This window comes from Solanum tuberosum, unplaced genomic scaffold, assembly GCF_000226075.1.
Source record: "Solanum tuberosum cultivar DM 1-3 516 R44 unplaced genomic scaffold, SolTub_3.0 scf00031, whole genome shotgun sequence".
NCBI lineage: Eukaryota > Viridiplantae > Streptophyta > Magnoliopsida > Solanales > Solanaceae > Solanum > Solanum tuberosum.
Genome location: NW_006238957.1, coordinates 1,467,095 through 1,486,553, shown reverse-complemented (window position 1 = coordinate 1,486,553; position 19,459 = coordinate 1,467,095). Strand labels below are relative to the sequence as shown.

General features: G+C 33.6%; 1 protein-coding gene and 1 long non-coding RNA gene across 2 annotated transcripts; one reads left to right on the top strand and one right to left on the bottom strand.

The window, feature by feature from the left end:
- Positions 1-13,068: 13,068 nt before the first annotated feature.
- LOC102602667 (DUF21 domain-containing protein At4g14240-like) lies at positions 13,069-17,203 on the bottom strand. The gene is made up of 13 exons (XM_006341838.2): positions 16,935-17,203; positions 16,783-16,859; positions 16,623-16,706; positions 16,428-16,541; positions 16,259-16,342; positions 16,116-16,187; positions 15,956-16,023; positions 14,386-14,473; positions 14,234-14,307; positions 13,818-14,157; positions 13,684-13,730; positions 13,514-13,595; positions 13,069-13,293 (listed from the first exon to the last, which is right to left on the bottom strand). Exons 1-13 carry the CDS (start codon positions 17,176-17,178, stop codon positions 13,183-13,185), a joined length of 1,485 nt encoding a protein of 494 aa, XP_006341900.1. The 5' UTR covers positions 17,179-17,203; the 3' UTR covers positions 13,069-13,182.
- An 848-nt stretch (positions 17,204-18,051) lies between these two features.
- Positions 18,052-18,793, top strand: LOC102602331 (uncharacterized). The gene is made up of 3 exons (XR_366896.2): positions 18,052-18,323; positions 18,385-18,456; positions 18,519-18,793. It is a non-coding gene; the product is annotated as an uncharacterized lncRNA (long non-coding RNA).
- Positions 18,794-19,459: the final 666 nt, after the last annotated feature.

The window sequence follows — 19,459 nt, the reverse complement described above, 5'->3', positions numbered from 1 at the left end:
CACTTTCTCTAGATGAGAAATAGTTTAATCATCATTCATAGAGGTGATGTCAATTTTATTAGGATTTTTCTCTGTTAACACATAAGAAACATTGAGAAGACTTAAGTACAAAAGTATTTTACCCTTCCATCTCTTGAAATGGTTACCATTGAACCGAAATGGCTTGTTAAGGTCTCCCATCTTGATATCCGCGAATTTTTTAATTGTAGCCACATGGATCTCCTTAAAATTGTTAGTGAAAATTACAAAATTACGAATTACAATTGAAAAATAAAATGAGGAAATAAAAATCTCTTCTGGCTGAGGCACGGATATTTCGCTCTCTTTAAGGAGATTCAAGTCCACTGCAAGAAATGTTTTTCACTGGTCAAACAATAGTCCTTCTTGACTTGTCCCCTCCAAGATACAATAGATTAATCACAACGTATAACTCAACAAACTTTGGACAAGAGTTGAGTCTAAATCTCCACAAAAGAACACCTCCCTTCAACTAATAAGAACTCTCTTTTTGACTAATTTTTATATGTACTCTATATTTTCTTGTGTACCCAAAACAAATGAACACCACCACTATTTATAGTTGAGGAAGTCTTTCTAACAATGAATAGGAAGATAATGGTACGCCAATTGAAAGAGTGGTAGTTTTCTCCATGATGACCGGGTGGGCCCCTTCGATCTACTTCCTAAACTAAAGGAAGATGACGCTGTGGATGATGTCCCAGCTGGAAAGTCAACCTTTTCATATTAATGCCTGGATAGTAAATAGTGAAGATAAATGACCTAGATGTTACATATGTTACTAGGTATAATGAAGGAATAAATATATTTCAATATGGAGAAGTAATGGTCATAGTTGACCATTACATGTTCTGCCAGAAAACACAAAACGGACAGCCACTTGCACTCAACGTTCTCAGCAACGTTCACTACAATGAAGAATGGCAATTAAGCCAAATGAGAATAAATATGGCATCAATAGTCATCAACTGACAAAAAAGAAATAATGCATCATAATGTGTATTTAGGCAGAAATGAAACAAACGAATTGGAAATGGCACTTTAGCATATAATAATATTAAAATGCAACAACATAAAGTAAATATAAGAATAATAATATTGGTTCATGTTAATCGTCAAAATATAAATGAGGCAACAAAATAGATAGTCACACAAGAAACTAGAAAGAATACTACAATTAATTAACTAAGCATTACTCTATTTCTCAATTATTACAATGATCTTTATATTAAATAAGGTACAAAAATTATTATATTTTCTATCTAAAAAATTATTTTCAAATTTATCAATACATGACATTTTTTAACTATATATATATATACATATTTGGGAGAAAATAAAAGCTCCAAAAAGCGATTGCTTTAGTGATATTATGGTCGAAACGACAGCCCTAATTTCAATGGCTTATGAACTTTATTGGTATTGCCACCTTATTTGTCACATGTCATAATTTTAGTGACTCATTTATTTAACTTGAATCATCACATCGTTGAACACGTGGCATGAGCCTGAGTTTTAAGATAGACTAACAGTTATTTGAACTTTGAGCTAATAAAGTATGCTCATCTTTTCGGGTCTAATTAAAAGGACTTTTTAAAATTGAGAAAATTTCATAAATAGTAAAGAGATGAAACTTAATAAATATCCTTAGCTACAGTTTGTCAAATTACGTCTCATAGTTATAGTTTTATTTGCTATGCTAATTTTCATTTGTATATTTCGTTGTTTTTTTATAAATTATATAAAATTGGGTTTATATAAATAACATATTATATACAATTATTTGTATTATATACAAATAGTTAATATAGATAAATAAGTAATTGTATATAAGTGTTGAAATTATACAATTGATTCGTATAAGGTATTGTGGTGATAAAATACTAGAAAAAATATACAACCAAAAATTAAAAAACATATAGAACCAAACACCAGAAATGGAAATTTGTATATACACAGATTCATATAGATATGTACAATATAATAACAAAATATTAATACTTGTAAAAATACATAAATATATACAACGAGGGTTTATACAAATATCTGAGACTCTTCATATACAAACAAAAAATTAAAAAAAGTTGATTGAAACACGATTAGGCGATTACCTGGAATTGAGATGCCACGATTAGGAGGGAGAAAAAGAGCATTAAAAATTCAACTTTGATTTAGTTGAGAGATTTTAGGAGAAAAACTAGTGAGTGGAGAGACGAGAGATAAATTGTGATTTGTATAAAAGGAATACAAATACAGAGAGAATGTCTTTATATTCCCGATACAAATTAGTTTAGTGGATCCCGAATTTAATAGCAAATTTCATTAAAATGTAATCGTGATTCATAATTATGTGAAAATATAGTTGTATTAAATAATACACTAATAATAATTAACGTAATTTTGTCGTTTAAATTAAACATTGGGCCAAGCCCAATTTTGTAAATAAAATCATCCAAAAAATACAAGCAAAATGAAAAAAAAAAAAAACAAAGGCCAAAAACCCAACCCAAGAGAAGAAAAAAACTGAAAAAACATTCTCAGCTCCCTCTATAACAATTTTTATATGACTTACTTTCTTTTTTAGTAAGTACAAAAAAAAAAACACATTTCTTTAGTTAGTAACGATTTAACTTTAAAATGTTCATTTTATCCTTAATGAAATGATTTCTAGTCACACAAATATTTATCACTCATTTTAGACCACAAATTTCAAATATCTTTCTTTATTTCTTAAGCTACATGTCAAGTCAAACTAACTCATATAAATTGGGACGGAGGGAATACCAAACACAAATAGGAATGTAACAGGACATTCTTGAAGATTCGAAATCAAGCTCATCAATGGTGTCCCCTCATAGGTAACAAGTTATCCCATAATTAATTATCCAGGAATTAGTTATCCTGGGATAACTTATCCCACCATGTATATGGGATAACTTATCCCATCACTATGGTATAAATGGTGGGATATGTTATCCCAAACATGGCAACCAAACAAGACAATAAAATTTTATCTCAGGACTAATTTTATATCCCAAGTCTATTAATTCTTATCCCTCACACCAAACGACCCTGTACTTCCGTAGTAGTTGTGTGGACTTTTTTTTCCTTTGCCCAATATGCATTTAAGCTTAGATGACTAATTCAATTTTATTAACCACATTATTTAAATTATTTTCTTAAATTTAAACCCAATAGAATTATTTTCTTTTAAGAAAGTTATATATTCTATTCATATATATATAGAACATAAGTCATTTATTTAAAGTTTTTTTCACAGAATGAAAATATCACAACTCGTATTCACATTTTCTTAGTTAGTGTTGAACTATTGAAAATATCTAATTTATAAATGAGAGAACAAGTGATTCCTTTCCCTTTTGTTAATCAAACGAGAGAAAGTGACATTTGTTTTGTGGAAAAAAGTTTGTATGAAGTCTAGACTATAAATCCTGATGTTTTAAAAGGTGCTCTCTCTATCCAACAATATTTGTCCAGTATTAATTTTGTACACTTTTTAAGAAACTAAAAATAAAAGGGTAATTTTATTATATCACATTTTGAATATAATAAATACACTACCTTGAGAAATGTAATAGAGAAATAACTATAATTAATCATATCATATATCATATCATCATCATATATCATATATTACTATAAGTTGGAACAAAAAAAGTTAAAAGTTGAATTACGGTTTTACCCCTACTATAAATTAAAATATTATAAAAACATTTAAATATTTAATTTAACTATTAAATTGTATCATTTTAATAAAAATGTTAATGACTTTTGCACTTCCTTAGATTAATTCCTAATTAATATATATAATTTAATAATATTTATCACCTATAATCTATATGTATATTAAATTTACTATAAGTTGGAACAAAAAAAGTTAAAAGTTGAATTACGGTTTTACCCCTACTATAAATTAAAATATTATAAAAACATTTAAATATTTAATTTAACTATTAAATTGTATCATTTTAATAAAAATGTTAATGACTTTTGCACTTCCTTAGATTAATTCCTAATTAAAATATATAATTTAATAATATTTATCACCTATAATCTATATGTATATTAAATTTAATATATATATATATATATATATATATATTATTTATCATCATATCATATCATCATATCATCATATTCATATTCATTCATATTTTATACTAAAAGTGAGAAGAATGTTAGGCAAAAGTTAGATTACCGTTTTGTTCCTATATCAAATACAAATACTATTAATCATCTAATAAATTGTTAATTAAATATGAAATAGTAAATTTTAATTACTACAAGGGAAAGTTACACATTAAGCCATTATCAAATTTATCAAATTCTTTCGGTTACAATTTATTCATGTTGTATGGTGAATTAATATTAAATTGTTATAAGTAATTATTATCAAGAAGACAAAAAGACTCCTAATTATGTTGTTCAATGAATTATAGGTGAAGATCAAAGGTTACATAATTAAGTAGGAAACTGATGAGTCTCTTTTATTTTTTTCCTCTCATCTCCCTTCACCCAAGGTTTTCCTATTTAAAGTCACCTAGAAAGGGAAATGAATTTACAAATCTCATATATGATCTTCTTACTAAAGTTTGTTAATGTCAATTCTCTGTTATAAATTAAGATCAATTTTCTCATCTTTGGTATATCATTTATTTCTTCTTTTTTGATTTCCTTTCTAGTCATAGTCATAGACCGCAGAACAAAAGTTGTCATCAATCTTTGTAGACTGTTAAGGCAATAACATTATTGTTGTATTTGGATCGAAGACGTTATGATGGATTGATTGTAAAGAATGTTTGGAAGGAAATAATACTTTTTAATCATGTTGTATGAATTACAACAAAATAATGAATTATTTGTACTATTTTATGTAAAGTGATTATAGTGATGACCATTTGTAAGTGATTTTTGTATTAGTTTTAAATGTTCTTTTATAATGTATTATTTTCTTATTCATTTTAGTTAAATATGTTCTCTACTTATATAAAGAAATTTGTGTCTAGATTAAAATGAAATAGATAGTACTTATTTAGACTTTATATAATTATTCGCATGGAACATGTACAATATTATATTTCTTATTTTCAAATGAAATTAAAAATTATCTCAATAAAAGATTAGATATTTTACTATATGCCAAATCATTTGTGTTTTACATGGATAATATAAAAAATTTGGCAGATATGTTGAATAACTATATGTTAGACCCGTAGTCTACTTGAGCCAATGACGTGCAGGCATAGCAAGGATTCGGGCATTGATCTTGGCATGTATGTGGGCAAAACAGTGCAGCTGTGCAACTAAGAGTTAGTGAGCAACAAAGAGTTCAAGATGCTTGTGTGTTGGCAAGGCAACTTGGACGTACAAGGCTTATGTGTGGGTAGAGTCGTCGGCAAGACAAGGTGGTGTGTTGGATTGACAAGGCAAGGTTGTGGACTTGACGTTGGCAAGACAAAAGCTGAAATAAAACTAAGTGTTGGAAGCATGCTGAAATATTCTAAGTGTTGAAAGCAGGCTGAAATAATTCTAAGTGTTGGAAGTAAGCTAAAATATTCTAAGTGTTGAAAGTATGCTGAAATATTCTAAGTGTTAGAATGTTGTAATTTCAGTTAAGTGTTAGAATGTATTTTAATTTGAAATATATTCTATCTCTTAGAATATTTAGTGATGGAACTTAGTTTGAATTATGTGAGGACAAGTGTTAGACATATGTCAGATGTAACTTCCGATGTAATTGTTGTAACTACCTTGTGTAGAAATTTTATAAGAAGTGGAAATTCGTCTAAGGCAGGGGAGAATGTTCTGGCCTTAGCCAAATTCGTGAAACCTTTTTCCTGTATTGATTTTGATATTAATAAAGGTTGGGAAGAGTTTTTGTACGTTGGCTGTGTTGTTACTTTGATTCGTTGTCTAAAAACTAAGTTAAGTATTTCTATATTTAGTCAAATTCGTGAGAGTGTAAGGCTGAAGTTTGCAAGAGTTGTAGACTGCCTAAGAGTGGTGTCAAAGAAAAAAATCGACCCTCTTTCAATTGGTATCAGAGCGCGGTTGAACGATGGTGACAAACGCAGAACTTCAGGTTGGTGCGCAGATTTGAAGCCTTCGTTGGGATCACTGATGAAAGAATGGACGACCTAGTGTTGGTGGATCTTTTGACGCAGATTATCAATTTGAGACTGGACGCTGACAAAGTTCAAGGTGAAATCGGTGTGTATCGAAACGATGTAGACGAGCACATGGCTAAAAACTTGAATTTTTGTAAGGCAACGACATTACAATTGGAGGGACTGTAGAAGGATAATGAAAACCTTCGTACAGAGCTCGTTGTATTGTGTCGGGTTGTGGCAGCGTTAGGTTCAACTCGTGGGGAATCGTCTAACGTTAAAATTCTGGAACCAAAAGCCTTTGGTGGCTCAAGGAGTGCTAAAGAATTGAAAAACTTCATCTGGGATATGGAACAATATTTTACTGCTTCAAGGGTGCCAGATGCGGACAAGTTGAATATCACTACGATGTACTTGACTGGTGATGCTAAACTTTGGTGGAGGACTCGGAATGCAGACGATGTGAGTGCTGGACGACCCAGAATTGATACGTCGTCCAAGTTAATGAAAGAAATGCGTGATCAATTTCTTTCTAGCAATGCCTCATGGCTTGCGAGGGACAAATTGAAGAGATTGAGGCAAACTAGTTCGGTGCGGGATTACATTAAAGAATTTACCTATGTGATGTTAGATATACAGAATATGTCTGATGAGAATAAATTACATAATTTCATTTCGGGTATGCAAGGCTGGGCTCAAAACGAACTTCGGAGGCAGAATGCTAAGGACTTACCAGGGGCAATTGTTGTTGCCGATTCGTTAATGGATTTCCGGATGACTCGACCTGCTGCTGATGTTCCTTTTACTTCAAAACCTAAGAAAAAAGGTGAGAAGAGGGGGGAATGGAAAAGGGAGAATCGTAAAGACTATGCTAATGATAAAGGGAAGGCACCAATGAAAGAAGGAAATAAAGAAAACAGACCAAAGAATAAGGATGGAAATTCGAAGGGTTGTTGGACTTGTGGTGGTCCTCATTTGGCTAAGTCTTGTCCAAACCTGGAAAGGGTGAACACTTTGCTTGCTGGAAAATTGAATCAGGGTGAAGAGGAAGAGGAAGTTGTGGCTGCCATGGTAAATCTGTTAGGTTTGTCTTTCAATCATATTACGTTGGTTAATAATGTTGAGAGGACGTCTAAGACTTCAAATCCATATGCTTCATTGATTCATATAGAAACAAAAATTAAGGATAAATTTGTGATGGTTATGGCTGATACAAGGGCTACTCATACGTTTATTGATGTTAATATTGCTGCAAAATTAGGGCTTAAGTTGACTAAAAGCCCTTCCTACGTCAAAACAGTTAATGCTAAGGCACAAGCCATTGTGGGCATGGCTTATGGGGTGTCTATGTCGGCTAAGAATTGGGTAGGAAAACATAACTTAATGGTGATGCCGTTAGGAGATTTTGAGATCATACTTGGTATTGACTTTTAGAGAAAATTTCAGTTGTTCCTTTTCCACACTTAGATGGGATGATGATTATGAATGAGGGCAATGTTGGGTTTGTGAAGGGTGTTTATCCATTTGGAAAGGTCAACAAAGTTGCAAAGAAGAAAGACAAGGGGATGTTGCTGTCTGCTATGTCAATCGACAAAGGGTTGAGGAAAGGTGATGAAACTATACTTGCTGCCTTAGTCGAATTGAAGCCTGATGTTAAGGTAGAAGTGCCTGATTGTGTGACTGAATTACTGAAACAATATGTTGATGTGATGCCGCCTGAATTACCAAAGAAGTTGCCACCAAGGAGGGATATTGATCATAAGATTGAATTGCTGCCAGGTACTGTTGCTCCCGCACAAGCTTCTTATCGAATGGCTCATAAGGAGTTGGCTGAGTTACGTAAACAGCTGAACGATTTGTTGGATGCTGGTCTGATTCAACCATCTAAGGCTCTTTATGGTGCACCTGTTTTATTCCAAAAGAAGCAGGATAGGACGATGAGGATGTGTGTAGACTATAGGGCGCTGAACAAGGCAACTGTGAAGAACAAATATCTGGTTCCGTTGGTGCAAGATTTGATGGACAGATTAAGCAAGGCATGTTGGTTCACTAAGCTAGATCTTAGGGCAGGCTACTGACAGGTTAGAATAGCTGAAGGCGATGAGCCTAAGACTACTTGTGTAACTAGATATGGCTCTTATGAATTCCTTGTAATGCCGTTCGGGCTAACCAATGCTCCAGCTACCTTTTGCAACTTAATGAACAATGTGTTGTTTGACTATCTTGATGATTTTGTGGTTGTCTATCTTGATGATATTGTTATCTATAGTCGAACATTGGATGAACATGTCAATCACCTAGGTATGGTTCTGTCTCAGTTGAGGAAATATACGCTTTATGTTAAGATGGAAAAGTGTGAATTTGCTTAACAAGAGATAAAAAATTTGGGGCATCTTGTTAGTAAGAACCAAGTACGAATGGATCCTAAGAAAGTGCAGGCCATTGTTGATTGGCATGCAGCTCGCAGCGTGAAGGATTTGAGATCGTTTCTTGGGTTAGCTAACTATTACAGAAAGTTCATTGCTGGTTATTTTAAAAGGGCAGCGGCTTTGACATATTTGTTGAAGAAAGATGTGAAGTGGGTGTGGTCTGTACAATGTCAAGAAGCTTTTCAAAATATGAAGGAAGCTATTGCGTCTGAACCTATACTTAAGTTGCCTGATTTTGAGTTGCCATTTGAAGTACACATTGATGCGTCTGATAAAGCTATTGGGGGCGTGTTAGTACAAGAAGATCATCCAGTGGCCTTTGAAAGTCAAAAATTGAATGATGCAGAACAAAGGTACTCGACTCATGAAAAACAAATGGTTGTTGTTGTACATTGCTTGCAGGTTTGGAGAGTTTATCTATTGGGAACTCGATTTGTGGTGCGGACTGACAATGTTGCAAATACATTCTTCAAGACGCAGAAAAAGTTGAGTACAAAATAGGCTAGGTGGCAGGAATTTCTGGCCGAGTATGACTTCATATGGGAGCATAAGCCGGGAAAACACAACCAAGTTGTTGATGCATTGAGTCGAAAAGAGGTATTTGATGCTGTATATTCAATCTCGAAACTTGAAACTAATTTCTATGATTGAATCAGGTTGTGTGCTGCAAATGACTCATTATATGTTAGATGGATGGGTCAAGTGCAAGATGGGACTATGAGACGATATTGGATCGAGGACGATCTGCTTCATTTCAAAGGGGGGAGAATCGTCGTACCAAATGGTGGTGGACTGCACAAAGACTTGATGAAAGAAGTGCATGATACTACTTGGGTTGGTCATCCGGGGGTTGAAAGGATGTTAGCTCTACTGTCCCGTGTTTATTTCTGGCCGAAAATGGAAGATGATATAAAGGCGTACGTGAAGACTTGTCATGTTTGTTAAGTGGACAAGACTGAACGTAAAAAGAAAGTTGGTTTGTTGCAGCCCTTGCTTATTACTGAAAGGCCTTGGTTGTCAGTAAGCATGTATTTCATTTCTGGTTTTCCTAAGGTAGATGGCAAAGCATCGATTATGGTTGTGGTAGACAGGTTTTCGAAATATTTTGTTTTCATTGCTGCACCTAATTTGTGTTCATCTGAGATTCCTGCTGAATTATTCTATAAGTATGTGGTCAAGTACTCTGGTGTTCCAGCGGATATTGTGAGTGATAGGGATACAAGGTTCACAGGTAGGTTTTGGACAGCATTGTTCAATATAATGGGAACTAGTTAAAATTCTCTACTGCAAATCACCCACAAACAAATAGATGGACAGACGGAAAGGATAAATCATTTGCTAGAGAAATACTTGAGGCGGCACTATGTGAGTGCAAGTCAACGGAACTGGGTTGTTTTGTTAGACACTGCGCAGTTTTGCTACAATCTGCATAAGTCGTCTGCAACAGAGATGAGCCCTTTCGAAATCGTTTTGGGTAAACAGCCGATGACGCCATTAGTTGTTGCCAAAACTAAGAATCAGGGAAAGTGTCCAGCAGCGTACAGGGTTGCAAGGGACAGACTTGAAATGTTTTCTGAGGCACAAGATAGCCTGCGCAAGGCACAACGGCGCATGAAGAAGTATGCTGATCAACATCGTCGCTCAGTAGAGTTTAAGGTGGGTGACAAAGTGTTGCTGAAACTTACTCTTCAGATATGGAAACAGATTGTAAGCAAGACAAGACATCGGGGTTTGATTCCTAAATATGATAGCCCATTTAAAGTAGTGAAAAGAGTGGGTGTAGTAGCTTACAAGCTGAACTTGCCAGAAAGGTTGAAGATACATCCCACTTTCCATGTGAGTTTTCTAAAACCTTACTTTGCAGATGCAGATGATCCGGATAGGAGCAGATCAAAGAGGGCTCCTCCATCAATACCTACACAATTTGATGCCGAGATTGAGAAGATCATTGATCACCGGGTTGTGGGCACAACTAAGAAGAATACGAAGATAGAATTCTTGATTCATTGGAAAGGCAAGAGTGCAGCTGATGTAGTCTAGGAGAAAGCGAAGGACCTTTGGCAATTTGATGATCGAATCGATGACTATCTTAAAACAGTCTCGATGAGGACATTGAGTTCAAGTGGTGCGGGTGGTCTGTTAGACCCGTAGTCTACTTGAGCCAATGACGTGCAGGCATGGCAAGGATTCGGGCATTGGTCTTGACATGTATGTGGGAAAAATAGTGCAGCTATGCAACTAAGAGTTAGTGAGCAGCAAAGAGTTCAAGATGCTTGGGTGTTGGCAAGGCAGCTTGGACGTACAAGGCTTATATGTGGGCAGATTCTTCGGCAAGACAAGGCGGTGTGTTGGCTTGACAAGGCAAGGTTGTGGACTTGACGTTGGCAAGACAAAAGCTGAAATAAAACTAAGTGTTGGAAGCATGCTGAAATATTCTAAGTGTTGAAAGCAGGCTGAAATAATTCTGTGTTGGAAGTAAGCTGAAATATTCTTAGTGTTGAAAGTAGGCTGAAATATTCTAAGTGTTAGAATGTTGTAATTTCAGTTAAGTGTTAAAATGTATTTTAATTCGAAATATATTCTATCTCTTAGAATATTTAGTGCTGGAACTTAGTTTGAATTATGTGAGGACAAGTGTTAGATACATGTCAGATGTAACCGCCGATGTAACTTCCGATATAACTGTTGTAACTGCCTTGTGCAGAAATTTTATAAGGGGTGGAAATTCGTCTAAGGCAGGGGAGAATGTTCTGGCCTTAGACAAATTCATGAAACCTTTTTCCTGTATTGATTTTGATATTAATAAAGGTTGGGAAGAGTTCCCGTACGTTGGTTGTGTTGTAACTTTGATTCGTTGTCTAAAAACTAAGTTAAGTATTTCTATACTTAGTCAAATTCGTGACAGTGTAAGGCTGAAGTTCGCAAGAGTTGTAGACTGCCTAAGAGTGGTGTCAAAGAAAAAAATCGACCCTCTTTCACTAAACATGCATTTATAATTAGTTCATTATCTCATGAATTCATATATTGTCTCTTTAATTAATAATAGAGAGATCTAAAAGTATAAAGTTCATTATCAATGATCCATATAAAATTAGATAAATATTTTAATTTTTCAAACACTCTTACTCTAACAATTATCCGTGTAACACTAATTGGTAGAAATTCTTCTTATATCCACCATCATTTATACTTTTTAGTGCAACATAAATCCTATAAATACTTAATATTTACAAGTCAAACATTATAATAAGATGTCTAAGGACTTACGTGGAGCACGATTGTCATATACTATAAGTTCATAGTAATGGGTACACTTGGCTACATGCGCGACGTGCGTATCCAGAAACTAGTTAATGATAAGGGTGAATCAAGAACTAAGTGTAAAATTATCCATTGATTTCATTAAGTGGACCATTATTGTTGGACATTCCAAAATAGTATAGTGAGCAACTATTGTTGGATGGAGGGAGTACTAAATAGCTTCTTCAATGGATATCAAGAAAGTTCAAATCTAAAGAGAATTCCCTTATTATATAAGAGAGAGTTCACGCTGAAGCAGGCACGTCTCCGTCGACATGCCTGCTTCAGCATGTTTTAGGGAAAAAAATTTAAAATTATTTCTTTTGTTCTACTTTAATTTAATTAGTGTATAATATTTTCAAAGAGTTCATGCTGAAGCAGACACGTCTTCGTCGACGTGCCTGCTTCAGCTTGTTTCGGGAAAAAAAATTGTAAAATTATTTATTTTGTTCTTCCTTAATTTAATTAGTGTATAATATTTTCAAAATTATGAGATCCGTTTTAGCTATGACTTTTAGTTTTAAATTCATAATCTTTAGTTATAGCTTTATTATTTTTAATGTCGATAATATTTGTTTATATCTTGTAACTACTTTGAGTGAAAAATCAACTATCGATGACGAAAAATACTTAAATTATGGACATCTTAATGGGCATCTTCACATTAAATTTGAGCAAATAAAAAGTAATTAACAACTTAAAAACCTAAAAATCATATTAAAATTTAATCAACTTTTTACCACATTAATTAAAATTAAAAAAAAAATAGATATTGGACCCGTGCTAGTGTCTAGTAATAGAATAACTTAGAGTAAAGGAGATAAACAATTGAAAGAGAATTTTATAAGGGGAACATGGTAGCCTGAAGAATTTAACAGTAGAGAAATGAGAAACCTTGCTTTTCCCTCAAAAGAAATATAGTAGTTTAATTTGAAGTTAGGAATTTTATACCTGCCCGGCTCCGCATACAGTTGATAAACTCATCCCACAATTGTAGTTCCTAGCTAGTTTTACTGTGACAAATGCAAAAACATAGTACTAATATTGCGTCAAAGATAGTATAGAAAGATATCTTCTCTGATACAAATATTGTTCAATTAATCAGACGAGTAAAAGAATGATTATGAGAAGCGAAAAGTGGTGAACATAATCAATAAGAGGAACATAGTAACTAGTAGTACATTTTATGGACAATGAGGAAGTTTTGCATAAAAGAAATATGTTGTCACAAAATCATAAATTGAATTGGAAAAACAATTATAATACTCTGCGCTCTCAAATAGGCGTGGTGGATTTCAGCAATCCGTTTATCTCTTGTCTTCCAGTAGAGGCTCGTCAATGCTCCCTTGTATCCTTCTTGAGCTGGAAACTTCCTCACTCGACTTCTTAGGTGCTTGTCTTTGTTTACTTTGGCCTCCCTGTCGAATCCAGAAAACGTGTAAGGAGATAAAACTACTATTTGACTAGCTTTACATATAACATGTGGTTGAATCAGGTGTAGTCGAGATGTCTTAACAATATCAAATTGTGAATCCAGATTTTGGCAATTCAAGAAATTATAATACATGTGGAATATTGACTCTTCAAGAATTTTACATCATCTATCAGGAGAGTTCTATTCTATTAATGTGTACTTACAGCTGCCTTTTGAGCTGTCAACTTCCGGATTGAAGGTGCTCGTGCTACTGATGAAGCAGCAGCTGCTGCAGCCACACGTATCCTGTAAACAATGGAAAGAACATTAACATATGCTCATCAACATCAATAATACTGATCAGGTTAAACTAAGGTTCCCGATTCTCAAGCACCTCTTATGTACATCAACATACTCATCCGTCTCATCCACAATTTCCTCCTGCACCAGTGACAAGTTTCTAAAATGTAAGTTCCATCTGTTATAGCCAAGTGTGTGACAGAGTTAGAAATTTTTAAAAAAATTTACCTGTAACAGTTCTTCAAATACATCTTCCAAGGTGATAATACCGATTACTTCAGCATCCTCAATATCATCTGATGAATGAAGCACACTATTTGTCACTGCATCACCTGATGTATATACTGATGGCAGTATAGCCTTGTCTATATCAACAACCACATTATCTGACTTCCCGTCCTTTTTCATCAGAAGAGGAGCAGTTTCTAGAGAATTTTCACTGTTGGCTTCAGGTTTCTGTGAGGGAGGCTTTTTGCTTTTCCCTTTTGCCTTCACCACTGCAGCCATATGACTGCTACCTTTTTGAAACTCGTTAAGTATGTCGTATAGAGGCATATCAGCAGGAACACTGACGATACAATGCTGTTAGGATATAAATATATATATAACTGTAGTTCATATATATAGATGCAAATAATTAATACCGTGGAATTCTGCGAATAGAAACTGCACTAACTGGTGTCTCTGTCTCGGCCCTTACAGTAAGAAGACTTTTTACCTAAAATCATTTTGAAAATTGAATAGTTAGGGAAACAAGATTTAAAAGTTGCTGTGACAGTGAGAATTCAGAGGTCACCAGTAGAAGTCCAATAACATTCTTTGGATTTGCAGAGTAGACAGGAACACGACTATGACCCCGTGCAAGAATTTTTCCCATAGCCTCCCTTTCATGAGAAAAAGAAAAGGAGTAACTTGAGTCATAATAACATATTATTATAAGTGGGAACCTCTTTATATAATCAAATATCTTAATAAATAATAATATTTTAATTATATAAAGATAACATTATTTGTCCAGCAACTATAATTCTAAAATATAAAACTTATTAATAACCATATGCATTGAACCGGATAAGCAATAGATGGTTCATCTGCCAGTAATTATTATAGTAGCAAATTTCCTCAATATTAATTAAAATACAACCTTTTCACATTCCAACATTGATTAGTTTGATTGAAGCTTCTACATATTATCTGTTCTTCTATCACATACTTATTATAGCATATTATCTTAATATATAGTAATTTAGAATACAATGTTTTCTCAACAAAACATTTTCTTGTGTAATTTTTGTTCATTCTTTTTCTTAGTTTTTTTTGTACTTGCAATGTATGAATCGCATAACAATGGTTGTACGTAGCTGTTGTTTGGAAGTTGGAAAGAACATTGTTTCATAGTTTAAGTCTTTTCGTCTCCAACAATAAAACTTTTGATTTTCTTTAGTTACCTAACTTAATTGATAATGAATGATCTTATCTATTCCATTAAATTATGCTCAATGATCAACTTATATAAATAAACCAAGAATATGTATAACTCTCTCCATTAGGGGAAGCATTAGAGGAAAGATTTTAAAGAGTAAGTTCATTTTTCAGCTTTGTTATTTTCTGTGAACGTGTTCGTAAAAATATATTATTCTTGTTGATATAATATTTTATGAGTTTTAAGTTTTATATAAATTATCAATGTTTCTTATATTCATGTTTATGAGTTAAAATTAAATTGATGTATTGACATAGAAGTGTTACAGATTGACTTTTGGTCCTCTTATATGTCATACCTTTACCATTAGCTTTGAGTCTTTGCTTAGCTTGAAGTTGTTTGAAACTTTAATTTTTGATACCTTAAATTTGCTGAAGTTGGTAAAAAAAAATGGATAAATGAAAAAGAATAGGTATTCATATATAATATTTTGGTGATATATGTTTATTAATGTTTTCCTAATTATATAATTAAAGTGGATAAATGAAACTACTCTAACCGGTGAAATCGGTAATCAAAACAACAAATGGAATACACATCAAGAACATTACTTATGAAAGAGTATCATGTAATATATCAATACATTAAATATTGCTCAAAATATAATTCATTATACATTTTACCTATCTAGATAAATTTAGTTGTTTAATTTTGTAGTATAAAATAATATTTAATCATCTAATATTGTTCAACGAAGAAATCATTTGAATATAAGCTAACTATTCATCTATTTTAGCTTGTACTTTTTCACTTTATTCTATTATTCATTACAATGTATTTTTGATATGATTTATTTTTTATGAACTACTTGTATGGGACACACGTGTGAAACACGTGTCCAGAAACTAGTAACATATATATGTTGAGAAGAAAAAAAAGTTACCAGTCGAGCTTTGAATTGACATCCAATGAAAATGTTGACTCGATGGGTGTCATAGCCTCCTCAGCAGTCTATGAATAACAATTTTGAGAAGAAAGGAAGAAGGTGTGTGTGAGAGAGAGAGAGGATGTAGGTGGGAGAATGAGAATATTGATATGAGTACCTTCTCAGTCAAATCGAGTGCTCCGCTAATGATTGTTGTCTCATCATGTGTGAGATCACCTCCCTTGCCAGCCTGAAACAGACTTGCTATTAACAAATAATCGCTTCCCAAAGGAAAATACATATGCGCACACACACACTAACCTCTCGACTGTGGATTGAAACAAGGGCCTTCAACTGAGCTCTTCTAAATAGTACTTCATTATGTCCCAATACACAATCTAGGATCTGCAAACACATAATGAACATGGACACCATTTTTTACTCTAATAAACTCCCCGGCCACTCAATTCTAAAATACTGCACTCATTACCTTTCCGATGGGGTAAGCAATAGGATAGCATAGGAACATCAAAATACGAACAAGCCAAACAAAGTTAGAACCTACTGCAAGTCCATATCTTGTGCATATTGCTTGAGGAATAACCTGAGAAAAAACAAACATTTATAGCATATATATATAGATAGATTTTAAATGGTGAGAAATCCAGATTTCCATGCAATTTACCTCTCCAAAAAACAAAACGAAAGTTACTGATAGTATAATGGCCAGATATTGGTTGAAAAGCTTATCCAGGTATAGAGGCAGGGCCTGAAAAAAAAAATATTCGAGAAATTAGTGCTATATATTAAGAGAGCATAAAGTGAATGAGACAGAGAGAGTTTACCTCCATTGCAGCAGCATTACAAAGAAGTAGTGTGACAAGAAGCTGATGTTGCTTCTGAACAACAGGAAGGATTGTAGCTGAAAAATATAAAAAAAGTAGTATTTATTTATATAAAAATGTACATCTCATGAATTCATTTTATATATACGTACCTGCTTGGTCTTTCTCAGAGCGGGTGCCACTTCGTTGAAGGATCTCAAGTTCAACGAGACCCAAAGACATGAGACCCAGTGTTAATCCGGACATAATTCCAGCAAAGAGTACTAAGACACATGAGATCCCAGCGTAGACAAACCATGACACCGTCCCAAATGCTATTTCTGCCCCCAGACCAGCTGGGACATCCCCGTTCCTCGTTGCCATTCGAACCACGGCCACTGCATTCAACGGATGCATTCTTCTGATCCCCTTCTCCTTCTCCTTCTCCTCCTCAAGGTTTGGTACACTCGTTAATAGGGGAGGAGATGGTCAAAACAAAACAACAAAATGTCCACAACACCGTTACTCTTACTTTGGTCTTCCTTCCACAAATTACCTAAAAATCTGTTTCTCTTCCTTTTTTTTTGTTAAGTCAAGACTATGTCACACAACTATATACATACATACGTATATATATATATATATATTCACTTACATATCTAACATTTAATTTTTGCTTTTTTCACATAGTTACCATACTTCTAATAAAAATAAATAAATACTTAATATATGGGTTTTGGTTCCTTAATATATAAAGGAAAAATAATTATTGATTTTAGTGATATTTTTTATTTATAATCATTTATAGTCATGCATAACAATATTATGATAAATCTGCAATATGTATTAAAAGTAAATTATGCATGAATATAAATGTATTATAAGTGTTTTAAAATATACTATACTTGTTTGGTAAGAAATTGACAATGTATTATAAATGTGTGATAAATGTATTATCCATCAATAAAATTTATATGTTTTTATAAATTGTTCTTTGTAATATGTATTATAAGTGCTCAAGTGAAAAATATGTTATTACTATAAATGATAAATATTTTCTTAATACAACATAGTTATGTAAGTTTCATAATCTAATGAAGGATTGAAATGGTCCTTAATACATTTTGCAAAAATGATTAATTTAGTTCTAAGTCACGTAAGTAAAGACAATCCCTATTTTTGTAGTCAAAATAAATAGAGGCCCTCGACATATATCGTTTTCCATACACAACCTATTTCTTTTTAATCAAATTTTGGGAGTCTTTTATAAATAGGAGTAGAAAAAAAAAAAAGTACAAACTCATTTGGGTTTATTATCCAAATCCACCAAGTACAAAACAAAAAGGACACATGCCCATTCCGGACATCCGCCTTTGTCGCTCTATTAGTCTTGGCTTGTCTAGGATTTTCTATTTCAAATCCTTCTTTCCATTTCCTAAAAACCCTCTCCACCTGAGAAATGTTGTCGTCGTGGACCGACCCTAGTCTCCACTTGCTTTAGCTTTGGATCATCAACCAGCTGGAGTTGATGTTCTTTCTTGGTCTTATATCAGCTATCATGAGTAAGTTTTTTGGTCTCCTTTCTGCTTTCTTTCTTGTTACTGATCTCTGTTCCTGTTTCAGTTGGGTTTTATGGGTTATGCTCATTGTTTTTGTTGATGGATCTAGTCCAATGGAGGGTTACTTCTTCACTTGGTGAGCACTCATAGTTCTCCTTCTTTCTCCCCCTATGGGCCCTAAATTCTGATTCTCTGCAGGTGGTTCCGAAATGGGTAGCTCTGATCCACCGCCTAGGATAAGTGTTGCAAGCTTCTTCCAGATTTAACAGTCTGACTGACCCCAGATCTTCCCATTTTGTTAGTTGTAATAGCTTAGGCTAGATAGCATTTCACTAACTTTGACACCATCCTGACCTTTGTAAATGTCGTGAATGTGAAAAACATCATGGTGTAGCCTCCCCTGCCCTAAAATCCTCGCGCTGGTAATACTCTTATATAGGGGCAATTTAATTTATCGCTATTTATAATTTCTATCCCTTTTGTTTCTATGCTTATAAAATCTGTGTAGTAGCAATTACCTTCATCAATGGCTATATTAGCCAGGTAATCTGCTAGCTGATTCCCCTCCCTTAGAAAATGCCAGAAGATATGTTCTTTATTCTACATATATATGTCTTTATTTCTGCCACAATATATGCAATTATCCAAGGAGCAGCCTACTTCCCTTCAGGTCCTTAACTAGTAACACTGAATCCATCTAAATGATGACTCTATTGTGGTATGATTGATTGCAATGCTTACATGCTATTAAAATAGCTTTAGCTTCCGCAAATATGTTCGTGGTGTTCTCAATGGTAGCCCTAATATCTCATGTAGCATCTCTTAGGCAAAAGGAATATGAACTTACTATATAACCTTCATCCTAGTCCTATAACTTTCCAGTTCTTTTATCATTTCTGGACAGCTGGCCATCCGTGTTTTCCTCAGTTGAATCAACATGAATATGTTCCTAGTGACATTGTGGATGATCCTATGCAAAGATGTTTTCTTCCCCTCGTGCTTCATCTTGTTTCTTCTCCTCCATAGTTCCCATATTACAAATGTTGGTACAGATCTGTAGTATGGTCTCAAGTCTTTCTTGATGTTTCCTCCCCACCAGAGCATTATAATTTCTCTCAGTTGAAGTCCTACCATGTTTA

Bases quoted from the DNA above. Each gene is read 5' to 3' on its own strand.
- LOC102602667 (XM_006341838.2), bottom strand. From the start codon at position 17,178: ATGCATCCGTTGAATGCAGTGGCCGTGGTTCGAATGGCAACGAGGAAC. The intron at 13,731-13,817 runs GTAAATTTTTTT...TCACTGGTGCAG, and splicing joins TATTTGAAGAACTGTTACAG to GAGGAAATTGTGGATGAGAC. The intron at 13,294-13,513 runs GTAAGTACACAT...TGGATTCGACAG, and splicing joins TGACAGCTCAAAAGGCAGCT to GGAGGCCAAAGTAAACAAAG.